Below are 18,900 nucleotides of genomic sequence, written 5' to 3'. Positions count from 1 at the left end.
AAAGGGGCACTCTTTGCTCAAGGGGAAAAAGAGGTGCTACAACATGCATAAAGTCTTTTAGAACAGTCTGTTTTGTATTCTTATTTCTAATAAAAAGGCTTTTAAAAATAATTTAATATCTAATGAGAATTTTTGAAAAATTAATTAACTGTATCATAAATTTAAAAAGAACATCAATGCAATTTAAATTTGGTTAATTCTAATATACTAAAAGCCCAGATATATTCTACAAATAAGGCACAGTTTTTAGTAAAAAAAAAAAAAAAAAATTAAGGTTTTAATATGAAAATTGTAATTATATGACTGAAAAGGATAAAAATAACCAATTATATTAATTATTAAAAAAATTGTTCTTAATATTACGAGTAACAACTGCACAAAACATCTTCTAATTAAAATAGAATTTTTATATTTTGAGCACAGATTGACATCATCTGAGCATGAATTGGCTATATGTATTGAAGGGAAGTTTTTCTGTCTTTGATACAAAAAATTAATTAATTCAGATTTAAAGACCTTGAAAGTTTTGGTTAAAAGTTAGAATCAATATATGCCATTGTTTTACTGTTTGAAGCCTTTATGATTAGAATATTTATGCTTAGTGAAAAATTTGCTTTCTTCACGATTCAAGATGAAATGGAGCTTACTTCATGATCAGGATCACCAAAGGGATGCAAAGAACGTACACTTGAAAATCGGCTGCCAAATACCATGAATAAGACAAGCACTGAAATAAATAAATATCAGTATTATAACTAATATTTGATTGAAATAAATATCAATATTATAATTAATATTTTTGATGTACTGAATATAAAGAGTAAATAATCTTATTCTTGCCATCTCAGAAGAATCGTAAGTAAAACATCAGCCATATTTTCATCAATTCAAAATATTCCAATAATGAATATTTTCTTGGGCTTTTGATTAAAGGGCACTTTCGGCATCGAAAAATCACTGTCAATTATTACCCTGTCAAGTATATTGTTTTGGAAAAAAAAAATATGTAAAATTTGGCAGGTGTTTTTTTTTTGGCGTGAAATATTGATTACTTATCATAGATTAATTCCGACAAATTTTGCTCTTTGTTCTTTCTTTCTGATACGAGATTGTGTGTGTGTGTGTGTGTGTGTGTGTGTGTGTGTGTGTGTGTGTGTGTGTGTGTGTGTGTGTGTGTGTGTGTGTGTGTGTGTGTGTGTGTGTGTGTGTGTGTTATTTTATTTACCACCTATTTTCTATAGTTTTCCAAATTTAGGTATATTAATCTTTTTTCTTTATTTTACCATGTTTCTTTGAGTAAATATCCATCACTTTAATAAGATACATAGTAAAAAAAAGAAAAATTCAGGGAAGCCAAAAAGGCAATTTATAGCCAAACATGGAGTTCCAAAATCTATCTTATGAAATTGTGGCAAGCATAAATCAGTCTCTTTCTGCGCATGCGCTGCCTACTGGCAGTCTTATAACTGTCCGAGTGTAAACAGGAAATAACATCTGCTTACTGGAACAATCGTAATCCGAGACGGGAGGCCATGTGACCAGAACAGAATCTCATCACAAGCAATGAAATGTGATCACGATCTCCAGTTCTTTCTCTGCGCTCGTAACATCAAATTATAGATAGGTGACGAGGTTACGTTGCTGGTGATGAAATTGCTTTAAAGTTATAAGACATCTTTTTGTGAATATCAATTTTTCATATTTAAATGAAGCAGAATATTTGAAATGTTATTTACGTTAACGCAAAGGTCAAAATGAAATCGACTTACTCCTTTCGATGTTGTCCTGTAGAGATTGTTGATGAAAAGAAAGTTGACCCACCAGTCCTTTCTGCATCCTTCCACAATGGGATCGATGTTTTCGTGCCACATCGGACCGTCTCCTAGCAACGGTAACAATGTGCTGCATCCCACGAAAAACATCTGAATCGGCAAGAATCTGCAAAACCGATCCAGTTTTATATTATTGAATCATTGAAGACATTATTAAATTTCATCAATCGTTAATGAGTATTGTATTATTAAAAATTATGAATTTACAGCTTTACACATACAAATGCATTTGTTTAAACCAAAATGTGTTGAAACAGAATCTATGATAATCCCGGGAACAAATAAATTATAATCAATCGGCAATAACTGACAAAAAATAAATAAGAAACATAATTTATTGATCGAAAGACAGATTTCGAAAATTTATTTAAAAATCCATCTGGAAATTAGAAAAGTGTTAATTGATTCAAAGGAGAAAAAAAATTATAAAGTACTTTATGCTATTAATAGCTAAAGATTATATAATAATTTGTTCTCAATATTAGGCTTAATAGGCGTAATCTTACGTTAGATAAACCCCACATGATAAGCTGAAATGAATACCATTTATTAAACATATTCGTTATTTTTTATCTTTAACTTTACAATTAACTAAAATATTTATTTTGAAGATTTTAATATAAAGCACAAACATATTTCTTATAAAATGATTGAAAAGACCCCGTTTAGTCAGGAAAAAAAGAATTGACATAATCAAAATTTTTTCTGAATGCATTTCCTATATGATTTAACATTATTCTTTTTTAAATTACATGACTGCAAATAAAATCCATAGATTACAGCAGTTTTTCTGTGCTAGACCTGGTACAAAAGTCGATATATTACAAAGGCAACAGTTGTCAAGAGAATGAATGATTCCCTTTGAACTTTTAAAGAGAGCAAACACAGCTAATTTTTTATCATTAATAAAAACTGATGAATTATTTTTGTAAGAAACAAGATAATTCGACAATTTATGCTAGCAATTTTGGAAACCTGAACTGATTCCATTTCCGTATAGATACAAAACATAAAGATATTATCATATATTATAGAAAAAGGGAAACATATTTCTGTAAGGAACACATATTTTTTCATCGAATCGAATTCAACTTCAGATATAAATATTCTTCTCAGAATATTCCATCAATGAACAGCGGTATTTGAATGCAGCTGCCAAAGTATACGATTTACGTGTTCTAATTGCTCTTGACTGCCATGCTGTACAGCCAATTTCTTAAAAGTGTGCAAAAGTCAGCATGCATTTTCTCATCATGACGACATTACTGTTTTACTTTTATAGTTATTTATTTCTTGTTTAATTAGTTCTTTAAAACAAGCTTAAGATAAAAGTCCCTGGTTCCATCATATTTAAACAATTTCAAAGTCCATCCATAGTTGATGCACACGTTGTAACTTAAATCTACAATTTCTAGATAACATTTCACTTAAATATGATCAAACTGAACAATTTCTGTTGAAAATGGATATTAGCACTGTTTCCAATGCTGACAAATTCAGACAGATGATAATTTGCTTTAAGTCACTAATATAATGAAAAGTCCTGGACCGAAAAAAATAATTATAGCGATATAACAAAGAAATTATGAAATTTTATATCACTCAACTAAAAAAAAATTATATCTATCTGAAAAGGACGTCAAAAGCGTGATACTGTATTCAGATCAAAGGACTTCGCTTTATGAATACCGATTGCTTAACTCACTAGAACCATCAACTGCAAACTTGACATATGACTGCAGAATTTGGAGTAAGGTATTAAAAGTTTTCATTATTATATTCCATTAAATATCAGTGCATTCACTCAAAATTATACAATGGTGCGAGTTTGCTGCCAAATCCATAACTGGACGAACCCTTTTGGAAATGTAATCTGTTCCAGTCTGCACAGATGCCTTTTCAAAATACAACCTGTTATTAATTCATGTTAATGATTTTGTTGTGTTCGATTTCTAACATTGTATCTTTACAAATGCTTCAAGTACAAAGCAATTACTTAGACAACAATTTGCATGCGAGTATTCATGACTCAATAGTTTTCATTTTCATTGCCATCTTATTAATTGTCAACCAGACCACAGTCAATGGTACTTATGGCTTTAAGGTTATAACTAAAATACAATTTATCGGTAACGGCATCAGAAATTTATCAGAAATGAAAGTTTATTCCGTCACATTATTATAATATTCCCGCAGATATATAGAGAATTTCTGTAGAAAGTGCAAAACTATACTCTGTTCGGAATTACTGTAGAAAGTTCAAAACTGATCTTCTGTTCGGAATTACTGTAAAAAGAGCAAAACTGATTCTCTGTTCGGGATTACTGCAAAAAGTAAAAAATTGATCTTTTGCTAGACTGTAAAAAAATTCAGGAAACGCATTAAACATATACGACCATAGCTGCTTTGTGCACAATGTACCATGATTTCGATTCTTGCATGTCCCATCGGTAGAGAATTTTGTTAATGAGTTATATTCGACAGGTTTCAAATTCATCTGTTTTATTTAACAGATATTTCTAAACGTGGTTAATTGAGTTCACTGATCACATAGTTCTTATTTTTTTTAAGGGTTTCAAAATGAAATTTCAATAATGAACACGCAATATTTCATTGGAATATTTTATTTCCTTGAAAACTAGAATGGTGGAGGAAATTAAATGTGAAAAGACTTTTAATGACTACTACATAAAAATTTTCAGAATTTTACGGCAGACAATCGAATAAGAGTTGTCTACAAAAACATCTTTGATGCTTACGAAATAAATACACATATAAGAACGAAAATATATGTCTGACAAATCAAAAGTTATTTCACTTATCTTAAATTTTCTCAAACATAAATTACGTTTTATTTCGATACAGTTTTTCCCCTCAAAATATAAAGCCATTTAGAAGCTATAAAACTTTCATTTTTTTGTAATTATCAAAAAGAACGAAGAGCTAACGCAGATTTACTGTATAGACCTTCAAACCTATTTGTCCTTCCATTCAAATAGCATAAACATTCCAACCACGTATTAATCTATTTGTCAGCTTCTTCAATCAACACCCAGGACAGCCATTTCAGTCGTTTGGTTTTAGAACATTAATTGGGCCTAAAATCGATTTGTCAGTTGCAATGATGAATTGTTTTGAATCACTGTAAACAAAGATGCAATCGATCATATTTTGGCATCTATGCTGAATTGACTTGAAGAGACGACTGCAGAAAAGTACATTAAAAAAACACGACTAGTGGACTGAAATGTTTGATGTATCTTTTATTTTAATTAAAAATAATTTTCATTCATGCAAATGTAATTGCTCCTGTATAAGAAAGGTTTATTACGTAACAAAGAAAAATGCTTGCAGTCTTTTATCTTATTTAAACAGAAATGAAATTTATTAAAATAAAATAAGGACTAACAATTTATTAACCTAAAACCTTTAAATATTATTTAGTGTTTAATTAAATAAATTTGTTCATAGTTTAGTGATTATTTTCAAAAATCAAATTTAAGTCACCTGTTTAGCTCTCAAACACGTCATATAAAACTATAGAAAAAAATTATATTTTAAAAAATCTGCTTTATGCATTTAAATAGAAAACATAAAACCAGTTATATTTTTATGAAGCCCTTTATATTATGCTTAATCTAGCATTATGTGTTCTTATTTTGATATTTATTCCTCTAGAATTTAGCAAACTTTATGGTAATCCAAAATGGAATGAATGGTGTTATTTAATTTTAACACTAGAAACTAAAAATCTCACAGATGTCACAATATTAATATCAGTTCTTTCTATATATTAAGCAGAACTTACAACTGTTGAAAATTTAGGAATTAAATCCAAAGAACGCACATTAGTAAAACTTGAATTCCTGCAGACGATAGTTCCTGAGATTTTTCTAGTATTTAATAAATTGTAAAATAGCTTTACTAAAATCTAATTCATTCTAAGATATACAAATATAATTGCGTAAAATCCTCAGTCATATGAAAAATAAATCTCACCTCCAAACTCTGTGAATAGCAAAATAAAAAGGATTTGGTATTTTTCCAGTTTTTTCAACTATATCAAAGCCAATATAGATGAATAACAATCCACTGAAAGAAAGTTACAAAATGATAAATAGCATAATATAATTAAAACCGTGTTATAATTCGAGATTGTATTATAAATTATTCCAAAAAAACTGTTTCAGATTAACCTAAATATATTGTTGTGCAACTTTTTTTCATATTTTTTTTCCAATTCTAAAAAGAGATAGTAGTATAAAATTTTAAATTAAAATTTAATAAAATTCAGAAACGGTTCTTGAAGTTTTCTTCTAACAATTGTTTTAAAAACAAATTTCAACAGAAACAAATCAAAATCTCTTTTTTAAGCATATATTTGAATAATAAAAGAAAAAAATGGTCTTGAAAAAGGCAATAGAATTTCATAAAATATTCATAGAATTTTCTCATTTATAAAGATAACACAGATCTAGTAATAATAAAAATAATCAACATTTGAGGAATAATAAATAAAAGTTCTAAAATAAAATTCAGCAAAATCAATTTGTTGTATGTAGAATATTATTTAACTTTAAAATCTTTTTACAGATATTTTGATTGTCATAACTACTATATAATTATTTAACTTAAAAAAAGGCTTTTTTACACAAAAAAATTGATTATCTACTTCAAAAGTATTTGTTCGGCATTTTTGTTTGAGAAATGTCTACAAAGTGCCTGCCAATGTTGCATAATATAATATAGTATAATATTGTATTATTCAGTATACAACAATATTATACAATATTGCAAATGTTTGTTCATACAATTTATATGTGCTACTAGGAATAAATAACTAATAAATAACTAGGAATAAAACTAGGAATCACAGAAACATTTACAAACCAAAGAAAATTCTATTTTAATTTTTGATTTGAGCTGATAAAAACAAAACAATAAAAGTTGCTTTACTGACTGATTCGCAGTATAAGAATAAAACGAACTCGAGAAAGAATCATCGGAAATAGTCATATATCTGCAACCCATTCCAAAATGGAAATTTCCGCTGCAACTTTTCTCATAAAAAAAGAGTAGCAAAGAATTTTAATGGATTTTTTTCCAGAATTAACAGCATTGTAAGTAAACTGTTTCGGAATGGATTGAAATAACCTATACTAAATTATGTAAACTTGAATACAATCTTCGATATTTAACATAAAATCCATAAAATGGCAGATGATTCCAGATGCACAATTTCAATGAAATCCTATCAAGCAGACATATAATTTTTAATTCTCGGTTTACAATAATTGCATCCTTAATTTAAATTAAATTTTTTATATATATCTGACCTTTTATTACGTTTTACCAATTACCCTTTGGCATTGAAAGCGGATAAACAATTCTTATTATCTTGCCATTTTTACATTACTTCCCACTCTAACCACTGGTTTTATTCGATGACCACTAGCTTTACTCGCAAGTATACATTCAGCAAATATGTTAATAAAGTTTTATTTTTAAACCAGTTATGATGTGGAAGTAAAATGTGGGTCACCTTGAATTACACCGAAATGAAACGCCTTTTCCATGTCTACGTAAGTTATAAATATAAAAATAATTGCAGGTTTTTAGTGATATTATATATTTTTCACAGTTTGATTAAAAACCAAAATATTTATGTGGTTTTATGAATGAGTAAATTTATTTTTAAATTTGGTTCACTTACCTAATAAAGAAAAAGTTGTCTACAAGCAGTGAGGCATTTGTTATGGTATTGAATGCAAACTGACTAGTCAGTTCTATAGTAATTTGCAAGTATTCTGCAAAAAACGATAAATGGCGAATTTCAGTGAAAAAAATATTTGGTAAATATATGACATAAATATCTCTCTCTATATATACATCGATAATTATACAATATAACATCAGTACAATAAAATAATATGAAAGAAAGGCCTTTTTAATAACAAGCATAGAACCTGAATTTATCTAAGGAATAATTTAATAATATTTGTTACTTACGCTTATAGAATGTTTTAATAAAGCTTTATATTTATTTATTTTTTAAAAAATGAATTAAATACGCTTCTACATTTAAATAAACAGCTGTTATCATATTTAATTCGTATATATATATATATATATATATATATATATATATATATATATATATATATGTAATGATATTTTAAACTCTTAATTTAATCCAAATTAATTTCCAAAACTTTATCTTAATTTAGCCCATCGTAACTTCATTCTAAAATATTCTCTTATTTCTTGATCCAATTCCACTTTTCTTTTAATTAATCCCTTTGTAAAAATAATACGCCATCAGTACTACGTATCAAATGAAAGTGATATCTTCTGTACCCTTGAAAAGGTGTTAAAGGTCACCACATTGGCGCCTGGTCAGAAATCCTATGTTATTAAGACTAGTGATCATTTGTTCGTCCCTTTTTTCGCCTTCTGTGTTTGTGCCGCGTTGCGTCTTCTTGTTAATAATTATGCTTTCTTGAAATGGATATTAAAACGAAATTAAAAATACCAAGTCTTTTCACTGCTTCGAACCTGCATTTTACTTAAACCAAAAATATGTTATATATATATATATATATATATATATATATATATATATATATATATATATATATATATATATATATATATATATATATATATATATATATATATATATATATATATATATTTGTACAACTCAATCTTAAAATGCAGATATGTTATATATATACATATATATATGATGTTCCGTAGGAAAAAAATTATAAGCGATTAAAAAATAAATTATGCAACGAAATATGAATAAAATTTGTTCTTAAAAAGAAAAAAAACCATGATTATCAAATTATAACTCTCTGAAGAGTTATAATTCCTCTACACTGATGATTAAATTCAGAGTTATTAGCATACCGATTTGGAGAAAATGACGGCATCCATAACAAATACAAGGTTAACTAGATTCAATCATTCTTTTTTTAATTATTATTATTATCACGCAACTGTTGTGAACTGTTATTATGGAAACATTATCGAAAATTTGAAAAAAATCCCTAGGCTGTTTCGAAACAATAAAGTGAAATGTGTGCGAACTCGCGCAAATATAAAGTAATATTTTCAAGAAATGCAAGATGTAGTTTTTCTTTTAACAATAAACTCACGATTATAATAATATCTGACACTGTACTTCCTGCTTTTGGATACAGTCCAACTAGCATTACTTACAATACAATTAAATCATTACACACATTAATATAGCAATCACTTTTTTTTATCAAACTATTATTTTTATTTAAATTTCTAAAATACGTCGAAAAGAAATAAATTAGCTTCACCATAGGGACCAAAATTTTGCTGATACAAAAAAATTCTAAAAATAATAAATTTTTACAATGTTTTAGAATAGTTTTAATTTTCTTAAATAATTGATAATATTAATGAATTTTTCAATAAAATTAATGACAAACTATTATACTTACTGAGAACATTGAAATTCAAATGATAGTACGTGTGTCCAAATATTATCCAACACATAGAGAAAAAGCGTACGCCATGCAACACACCCAGTGTATCCGATCCTGATTTCAAATCCATTAACACCTTCCAATTGGATATCACGGAAAAGCACAGAAAGCATTGTATACTGTATGCTAATAAAGGAAACAAGCAAATTCTTACAATCGTGAGCGTGATTCTAATTCGGCGTTTGACAAATATATATTCACAGAATAATCGTGAATACAGATGCCAAGGAAATGTGAATATATTATTTCAATAAAATATTGCAACTAATCGAAGAAGAATTTATAATTCATAAGAAAAAATACGAAAAAGAATATTTAACTTAGAATTTTCGATTTTGTATTATAAATGTTGACAATATTCAATGCACTATAAACTTCATTAACCGTAAATCCTTAGTTATTTTCTATTCATTTAGGAATCTATGGAGGATTTTTGACAACTTAGTTTTGCGCTTTTAGATTGACAAATCATTTTAAAAAGGAAATACTGTATCAGAGCACATTTTTAATTTTGTTCTGTCATGAGATCACTTATTCGAACCTCCACACCAGAGCGAAAAGAAAGCGCTTGTCCCAGAAAATTTAAAGATCTAAAAAATGGTTCTACAGTGGATAATGGTGGTCGGGTCTCAAAGTCACAACCCTCCGTTCAAGAAATCTAGAATATGCTAAGGAGTCACCAACCAAATAATGTATTCTGTGTAGTCCGCGACCAAATAGCATATTCTGTGTAGCCCTTGACCAAACTGTGTATTTAGTAGATCTTTAAGGTGGAATGTCAAATATATGACCCTTGGATTAAAAAGTCGAGAATCTTCCAACAAGCCACCACGGTTAAACTATAGGTATAGAAAATCTTTAGTGGTCGAATTTCAAACATCGCAGTTTTTTGACTCTTTAGTAAAGAAGCAATAATTCTTCCACTAAGCTGCCGCGATCATTTAAGAAGTTAGTAATTTCTATCATATTTGTTCATTTAGGTATAGTATGTAAATGGAAATCAGACGTCAATTTATTGTTACTAATGTATTGTAATGAATGTAATGTATAGAATTTGATCTAAAACTCGTTTTATCATTCACTATCTCATATATAATTTGTAGTGAATAGCTTATTAGCAAGTTAACAACTACGCTACACGAGCTATTGCTTTTGTATTGTGGTCATGTTACTGGGCTGCGAACCACAAGGTCCCAAGTTCTATCCTCGCGCATATCAATCCACCACATTGGTGACCTCGGACGATGAACCTTCAACCTTCGTACAGCTGTTGTGGCGTCATCTACTCGCAACCAAAGTCGTCAGATTCCCTTGACGCAGCAAAAGCATCAGAAAGCACTCACACGCTCGCCATAATGCTTGGAGCCACTCAAATGGGTACAGGCGCATTAGAATCAATAGCTAAATGCATCAACACTCAACAGCCATATCGTTCGTCTCACCTCCGACTCACTGGAGGGCGAGTCTGTAGTGAATAGCTTATAAGCCAGTTAACAACTACGCTACACGAACAATTGCTTTTGTATTGTGGTCATGTTACTGGGCTGTGAACCACAAGGTCACAGGTTCTATAATCGCGCATATCAATACACCACAATTTTTTTTATTAACAAACAAACTGACGCTTCTAAGTTTGTGTAGATTGAAAAAAGACTTGAAAGAATTAAATGCAATTGAAAATTATATTCCAATCCATCTTTATGTTACAGATAATTCAGAAAGAGTATTATGATTATTATTATTTTATGTCTTTAATATGAAGCATGCAAAAAGAAAATATTGTGATCATCAAAACAAACACCAGAGTTTGACGAATCGTCACGATTTGGAATACCTGAGTCCTAAAAACACATTTTTCTTGTCGCTTTGCCAATCTATGAACACGATGATTTAAAAATGCTTTGATGTGGATGAAGGAAATTTGGGCAAGTGATCTTGTACAACAAATTTGTACACATTCATCAAATTTTGTATCATAAAAATCCATTCAGGAAAAATTTAATTTTGTTAATTTAAGCTAACGCAAACATTATATAATAATGTAAACAGTAGAATTTAATACATAATTTTAAAATACAAAGTGTAAATACATATCATAGTATATATCAATATATATCAATCATATCAATCAATCAATATATATCATAGTATGTATCAAATATATATATCAATCAAAGTTTGAAACAGATTGAAAATTTTTATTATAGTATGAAGCACAAAACTCTTATATGCAGGACTGGAAATAAAAATCTGAGCATTTGTGATGTTCACAATCTTGCAAGAAGTCCCTAATTTTTATGCGGGAAAGTAGACATAACATCTTCATAAAGAAGCACATGAATAAGTTTGGGATAGACCATTCCTGTACTAGGTTCTATTTATATATTTTAATCTTTATTTTTTAAAAATTGGTTCTTGAATTCTGTAACGTGCCTTACCGTGAAGAGCTTATTTCCACAACCTGCAGCGAAATGATTCGCCATTGTACATAATGTCAAAATATTTTTGTGAATATCTACAATTTATAGTTTGAAAGTATGCGCTATATTTGGGATTGCATTAATTATACGCCCAAAGCTAACAGAGACTCTGACAAATCTGACCAAGGGACTAACAGCTGTCAACACCCACTATTTAAATAATTGGATTTAATGACCTTGGCATAACTTGTTCTGTGGTTAGGTCTTGTCCTTCCTCTTTCTGATATAATCTGTATCTTAAAATTCTGGTCACGCTGTCATTAACAATTCAAATAAGGATAATCGGTTTCGTTATTATATAAAGTTATATAATATTTTTTTAAGTTAAATGAACTTCGCACACGCTGTTGGCCTGCATAGATTGCCTTTCACTATTTAGCGTAAAGTGCAATTAAAACAGAATTTTTTAAATTTAATTTTAAACTGGTTTCCATATCATTTGCTTTTTTTTTTTTTTTTTTTTTTTTTTTTTTGCATGTTGCACAGCTTCCAAAATGGAAATATAACTTCGCTTGTACACTTACTGCATTCCGTATATAGAAGCCTTGAATTCGTAAAGATGATTAAATTCTGATTTCTTACCTTAAAAATACAAAATATATATATATATATATATATATATATATATATATATATATATATATATATATATATATATATATGCAGATCGCGTCGTGACTTCAAAATATTCATTTCTTTATTATGCGTCGCTTTTTCTTATTAATTAAGTCTGCAAAAAGAAACTATAGAATCTGAATTAATAATGAGTAAGATAGCAGCGTCAACTTAGCTAGCTATCTGTTGAAGATAGATAATGAATTATAAGATTTCTCGGTAATGCAAGCACGTAATAGAATTAATAATTTTAAAAATGTGTGCCATTTCACAGTTTTCTACAGTTAAGTGTTCTTTTTTTATTTGGATGCTACCTGCTTAGTATTCTACTTCAAACTAAATTGATATTTTTATCTGTTTTTTGCATTTCTAAGCTGTTGTTGGTCACTCTTGTTTTTATTTAAAAATATATGAAATTCAATTTAGGTATTTTTATCTGTATTAATCTGTTATAAATCTCTATTTTGCGCTGTTTAATTTAGTTAAAAAAATATATTTACGTCTCTTTTAAAAGTAATAATAGGATTATTTAAGAATGGGCTAAGTAATTCTAAACCACGGTCAGATGACGAGGTTGATGTCTCAGACAGCATCTCCCAATCTAAGCAACTATGTCACAGCAACGAGAATGCATTTAACACAAAGTATTCAAATTAAAATAGGCTCAATGACATGAAAGATCTTTGATGGTATCGCGTTTAGAACCTGAAGTTCTCCAATCCCAAAATCATCATCTCATCACAGCTCCGCAGTAAATGAAATCTATTCTTTAACTTATTTGTACGAAAATGAACATGATACATCAAAATAGAAACTAAAATTGTGAAACGAAGTTTAAACCAGATTTGTCAGAGCCATAGGATGCTGTTTAAAAATGAAATCTCGGTTCCATTCATTATATCTTTAAATTAAACTCAAATTATTCCTCACATAGAAAGAACTTGAGAAAAATATAAAAAGAACTCGTTTATTTATCTTAAATCTTTAATTAAACATTAAAATGCAATCAATTCATGTTCATGTGGGACATGTCAAGAGCTTTACTACAATAATTTTTTCCTAATCTTTTGTATATCTCCCATTTAATGTTTGATCACAAAACCTATACATTCCATAAATAGATTTCTTTAAGAAGCATTATTTGAAAACATTACTAGAAAGGTAGGAAATTTGACTAGGACAACCATATTTTTACAAATCTGTAACGCTCTTTTCTTGTCATATTAGTCTTATTATGGAAAGAGAGATGAACAGAGATTCTTAATTATTGCGAAGCCAATGACCCAACCTTCGGGACAAACTTGGCGATTTGGTGCCAATTTGACTAAAATAATGGAGATCCTGGAAGGTGCAGAAATTATGCCCAAGCTCTCATAGGAATTGAGGATCTGGAAACTCTTTTGGAGAATATGACCTGCTTCGAAAAGCTATATATACTAGAGGTGTTCGAATGAGCCAGTCTCAGTAGAGTTTTGTTTTTAGTAAATTGTAAGCTGTTAGACGTTGATCGCTGTTGATTGTTCTGTTGTCGTTATTTAATAATCGATCTGCTGTCTGTATTGTAAATTTCTAAGAGTGATGTTCTTTCTGTACATCTAGGCTATGTTTTCGGATACATTCATGTAATAAAGCGTTGTTTTCCATTCAAATCTTTTATTATTATATATTCTTTTGTATTATCTTTCATTTCAAACTTATTGGACTACATTTATCGCAGATTCACCGTATGGTTTTAGCAATAATGTAATAATTATTGGCACAATTGTGCTTACTTCAAACATTTATAGTTCATCAACATTGTGTACAATGATCATTATCATTATTGTGTACAATGATCATTATCATTATTGTTTGCAATGATCATGACTGAATCTCCATAGCTAATGGAGTTTACAAAATTACTCAAAAAGAATATTGAACTATGCGTAGTATGGGGACTAACTGTTTTTGTGACTGAAGTTTTAAGTCGTTAGACTACAAGAAATGCCTCAAAATCTGCAGTATTTTTCATAATGTATTATAACTCAGCAATGTGAAAGCCGTAATATACTTCGAGCAACAAATGTCATTTTGTACGGGTTCTGGTGGTCTATTATTCTAATGGTCTTTCAAAATATATGATAGCAAACATCACAAATTGGCTATTTAATGTTTGGAATTATATCATTTATGCATTTTGTTTTTGCAGTGAACCAATCAGCATTATATAATTTTACTTGTACTTAGACGTTCCTTTATATCATGCAACAAGCTGTTATAATAGATTGTTTCCCAATAGATTCAAACCGTCAATTAACACTCAACATTTTTCTAGAGATCACAGAACATGTACCTGGATTTGTATAAATGAGCCTATGTATTGGGAATTAAAATAGGGCTGAAATTAATAGGATCAATTCTAGGAAGCAGTGATTCCAAATCTACAGATCATGGCTCACTTGTTGGCTTAAGATATGGCATTTGAGACGTGGAACGGCTTTCTTATATTTGTTTCAAGGGCTGTTTTTTGAAAATTGAAGACGAAAGCCAGTAGATCAAAAATCTTTTTAATGATTATATAAAGAAAATGAAAATACCATCAAATAAAGAGGATTCGTTAATTGAACTATCATGTGATCAGACTCTAAAACGATTTTCTTAAACAACATCATTGCCTCTCCCAAATAAATATTCAGCAACAATATCCAAATATTGCAGAACTTGTATTGAGACATTTGATGGAATTTCAACCACATATGTATAAGAATGTGCTCTCTCAATCTTAGTCTTTTGAAATATGAAATAAACTTATGCTTTAGAAACAAAAACTCAGAAGCAAAAACTGAATGCAAAAAGTTTTTTGAGGTTGAAACCGTCTAGCTTTTATCGATATATGGAAAATTTCTAGAGTAAATGCAATCGTGCAATGCGGAGATGCCCATCAATTTTTTGTTCATTTTGAAGCTTGATGGAATGTTCTTTTTGGTTTATTTACATTGTGACAACTAAATATTAACAATAAAGTGTTTTTCTTAATAAATAATATATTTTTAATCCTTTTATAATAAGTTTTAACAATTAATGACTTATATTATATTTATGTATAATATTATTTTAATATTATATATATTATACATGTATAGATATTTATTATATGTGTTTGTATTTTTTATTTGTTTGTTTAGTTAGTGGGTCTCAAAATATTTTTTACACAGCAGGTAATCCGCAGGGAAACGGTGATATAATTATATATCATACTGGCTCCAGTTCACATCGCGCCTCTGCCAAGTTGCTAGTATTAAACTTGTACTTGTTGTTGCTAAGTTGCTAGTATTAAACTTGTACTTGCTGTTGCCAAGTTGCTAATATAAACTTTTTGCAACATCAATTAACTCATTAATATGGACATAAAAAATATAGAAACTAAAGCCGTTTTATAGATTTTTTTTCAAAAGAATTTTCTAAGTTTAGTAAAATCCCGTAAAAGATATAGGAGGTATCTGAGAACAACTTACCTCTGGTCTCTGGTTCAGGCTTGGGATCCTTATTCGTATAGTTAAGAAGAATATCCGTCGTAGTTCCACAAATCACTAGAGTTGTCAAAATTGCAATTACACAGCTGGAAATAAAATATAATACACAAAAAGCATAAAAAGATTGCACTTCGAAGAACTGCGGTTGCTCTAGAAATTTTTAGAGAAAGGACAAATGGTTAAAGCTAAATAATGCTTATAATATTAAACATAAGTCGACATTTTTTGATAATGATTTTCTTATGAGGTCTTGTACAAAATTTACAAGCAAATTATCAAACGTGTTTTTTCTTGAAATCACTGCTATTTTTATCATAACCTGCCCATAACACCGTCAAATTCGTCGAACTGAATCTTCTTCTAGGTAGTTGGCTCCCAGCCACAAAGTGGCCAATCTTTGATCTTCCTCCTTGACTTCCTGTATACCTATCATCCTGTTAAACGAGGAGCAGACAACCACTTTAAGAAAATCTCAAAATTCTCACTATTCCCCCAAATTTACGTTCCACAACAAAAGAAATTCAAACACTTTAAAACTTTCAAATGTTGGTAAAAAAATTCGAAGTTTTTAACTTCATGTCCTTCAATGTTTTAAGATTTTCTAGTGTCATCAGTGCTGTACTCATGTCATTATTTTCAACTTTTAGATTCTTTCTCAATTCTTAGATTTCATACATTTTTTTAAAGTCATTTGGTTTCTGCTGATTAGGATGGATGCAAGACACATACGATTAAACAATCACTGTATATGTTTAATGTCAAATATCCAGAATTTCACAATTTTTGGTGAAAGCAGCAAGTAGATCATGGAGATGCACTATTTGATTTTTTAAAATTAAAACTATCAACTGCATTTTTAATTCCATTAGTTGTCTAGTGCGTCAAGAATCTGCCTGCTTTTTTACTTCTAGTTTTCCTGGACAACATTATTTTACTCATCGAAAAATAATTCGATTTTTCCGTCAGATCTTTAAACGTCGCTGTTCTTTAATTTCCATAGCATGACCAATGCATTAAGCACCTGCTTGCTGTTCTATTTCTAGATTTCCTGAACAATTTTATCTTATTAATCATAAAAGAATGTGAATAGATCAGAAATTGAATGACGACTGAAATACTTGGTTGCTGGCAACTTCAATAGGATAACATTTGCTTACAATTTTAGTTACTCGTAACCATAACTCGATCCTTCTAATCGTGAAAGAATAAGATTTGCCATTTGGTCCTTTAATGATTAACACATAGCGCTGCTCACCCATTTCCATCCATTATCTATATACCATTAAATATGCTGTATTGTCAGTTATTCTGTACAGCATCCTATGTTGGCTGCAACTTTGAGGGGAATAATGGTGGTTCGCATGGCTGATTTCTTTTACTGCCAATTCTAGAGCGCACATCTTACATTTCCGCCTGCAAATTTCTGCAGTAACTTATTTTTTGCTCTTGAAATTCATAAGATACGGAGTGAAAAATTATTCTATATTCAAAAACTGTGAAAAAAGGAAAGGTTATGAGCACCTATAAAATATAAACAAGAAATTAAATTCTGCTGTACATTTTTCTTTTAATTTCTAAGTAGTGCGAAGTAAACTGTTACATATTTTTTACTACGAAGTAAACAAAACAAACTAAAAAAAACTTACAAAAAAGGTATTTGGTAATTTTCAATCACAGTCACTTCTTTTACTTCACAACGTGGAACAGTAACATTCGCGGGAAAAAACTTTTTTGTCACTGGAAAGAAGAGCAAATGTGATATTAGATAGAAGAAAATTTTATATTTACTATATTTTTTTAAAAAAACTGCTAATTTCTATATTTGCACAAAGAATAAAAAATAACGGTAAAGAGTAAATAAAATAATTAATAACCAGATGTAATTTTTTTATATTGTATTTTCAAAATAATTTGGGCTATGGGATATCGATATTCTTTTCGTTACTTACATCTACTTTTCTGGTTTTTGTTTAAATCTGATATTTTTATGAATTCTGTATATGCATAAATGTTATGAGAAATTTTAAAAAAATTAATTCTGTTATCGCATATGAATTAACATTAATTAACATCGAAAAAATTTTACGATAAATCATAATTGGTTATCCAAGAATTTGGGAACTAATAGTGCCCATAATTGGGTAATTCTGTTTGGTCTAACTATCACGTCTCATCTGTCTAACAAAAGAAAAGGTGGTATGTTTTGTTGTTTCAAATGCTCCAGAGAACTTAGAAAGCCGTTCATGTAGATGTCTGACCAATTTCAATATGGCGGGATGGGGAATTAAAAAAAAATTATTTAGCAATCTATTTTTAATATAATGTTAGTTAAGCTTTTAAATTATTCTAATTATGAGCACTGTCCGATGATGTGACGTATAATCTTATTCCTCAATAATGAATTAACCCATGAAAATAAGACTTTTTAATTGACCAAATGTAAATAATGATATTTATACTTTGCTTGAAAATACTTTCTTATTTCGATTTGAAAACTACATCTATAAGTCAAAAAAATATCCTTGCATTTGTTACTTGCGGTTATATGAGATAAAAATGAAAATACTGAATAAATATTCCTACCCATCATGGAAACGTTATAGATGTCATTTCTTGAGCATGTTGAAGGCACACAAATACCAACCCTGAAGGGAAACATGTAAAACAAGTGCAAATATTTCGTAAATTCTCCCATCATCTAAAAAAAATTAAATAAATTATTGTTTGATAATGAACAGTACAAAAATAACAATTAAGGACTTTAGATTACATTATGTCGATTATTTAACTGTCGATTAAAGCAATGCCCATTGAAAACTGCAAAAAAGCAAAATAAAATAAAACAACACAGAAAATAAGCTACTCAACTAAAACTATGAATTTAAAAAAAAACACTGCGATTTTCTATTTATATTGCATGTTATTAAAAAGTAAA

General features: G+C 29.0%; 1 protein-coding gene across 1 annotated transcript in view; it reads right to left on the bottom strand.

The window, feature by feature from the left end:
* LOC129964184 (nose resistant to fluoxetine protein 6-like) overlaps positions 1 to 18,900 on the bottom strand; it is a 40,173-nt gene that overhangs the window by 8,788 nt on the left and 12,485 nt on the right. The window contains exons 3-10 of the mRNA XM_056078904.1: positions 18,549 to 18,663; positions 17,612 to 17,702; positions 15,948 to 16,051; positions 9,314 to 9,484; positions 7,546 to 7,639; positions 5,832 to 5,924; positions 1,770 to 1,938; positions 648 to 727 (exon numbers count right to left, since the gene is read on the bottom strand). Of these exons, the coding sequence (XP_055934879.1) occupies positions 648 to 727; positions 1,770 to 1,938; positions 5,832 to 5,924; positions 7,546 to 7,639; positions 9,314 to 9,484; positions 15,948 to 16,051; positions 17,612 to 17,702; positions 18,549 to 18,663 (917 nt within the window). The remainder of the gene's footprint in view (positions 1 to 647; positions 728 to 1,769; positions 1,939 to 5,831; positions 5,925 to 7,545; positions 7,640 to 9,313; positions 9,485 to 15,947; positions 16,052 to 17,611; positions 17,703 to 18,548; positions 18,664 to 18,900) is intronic.

The sequence above is a fragment of the Argiope bruennichi genome, chromosome 3, assembly GCF_947563725.1.
Source record: "Argiope bruennichi chromosome 3, qqArgBrue1.1, whole genome shotgun sequence".
NCBI lineage: Eukaryota > Metazoa > Arthropoda > Arachnida > Araneae > Araneidae > Argiope > Argiope bruennichi.
The sequence above is the reverse complement of the archived record's forward strand: the minus strand, read 5'-3'. Positions and strand labels throughout refer to the sequence as shown.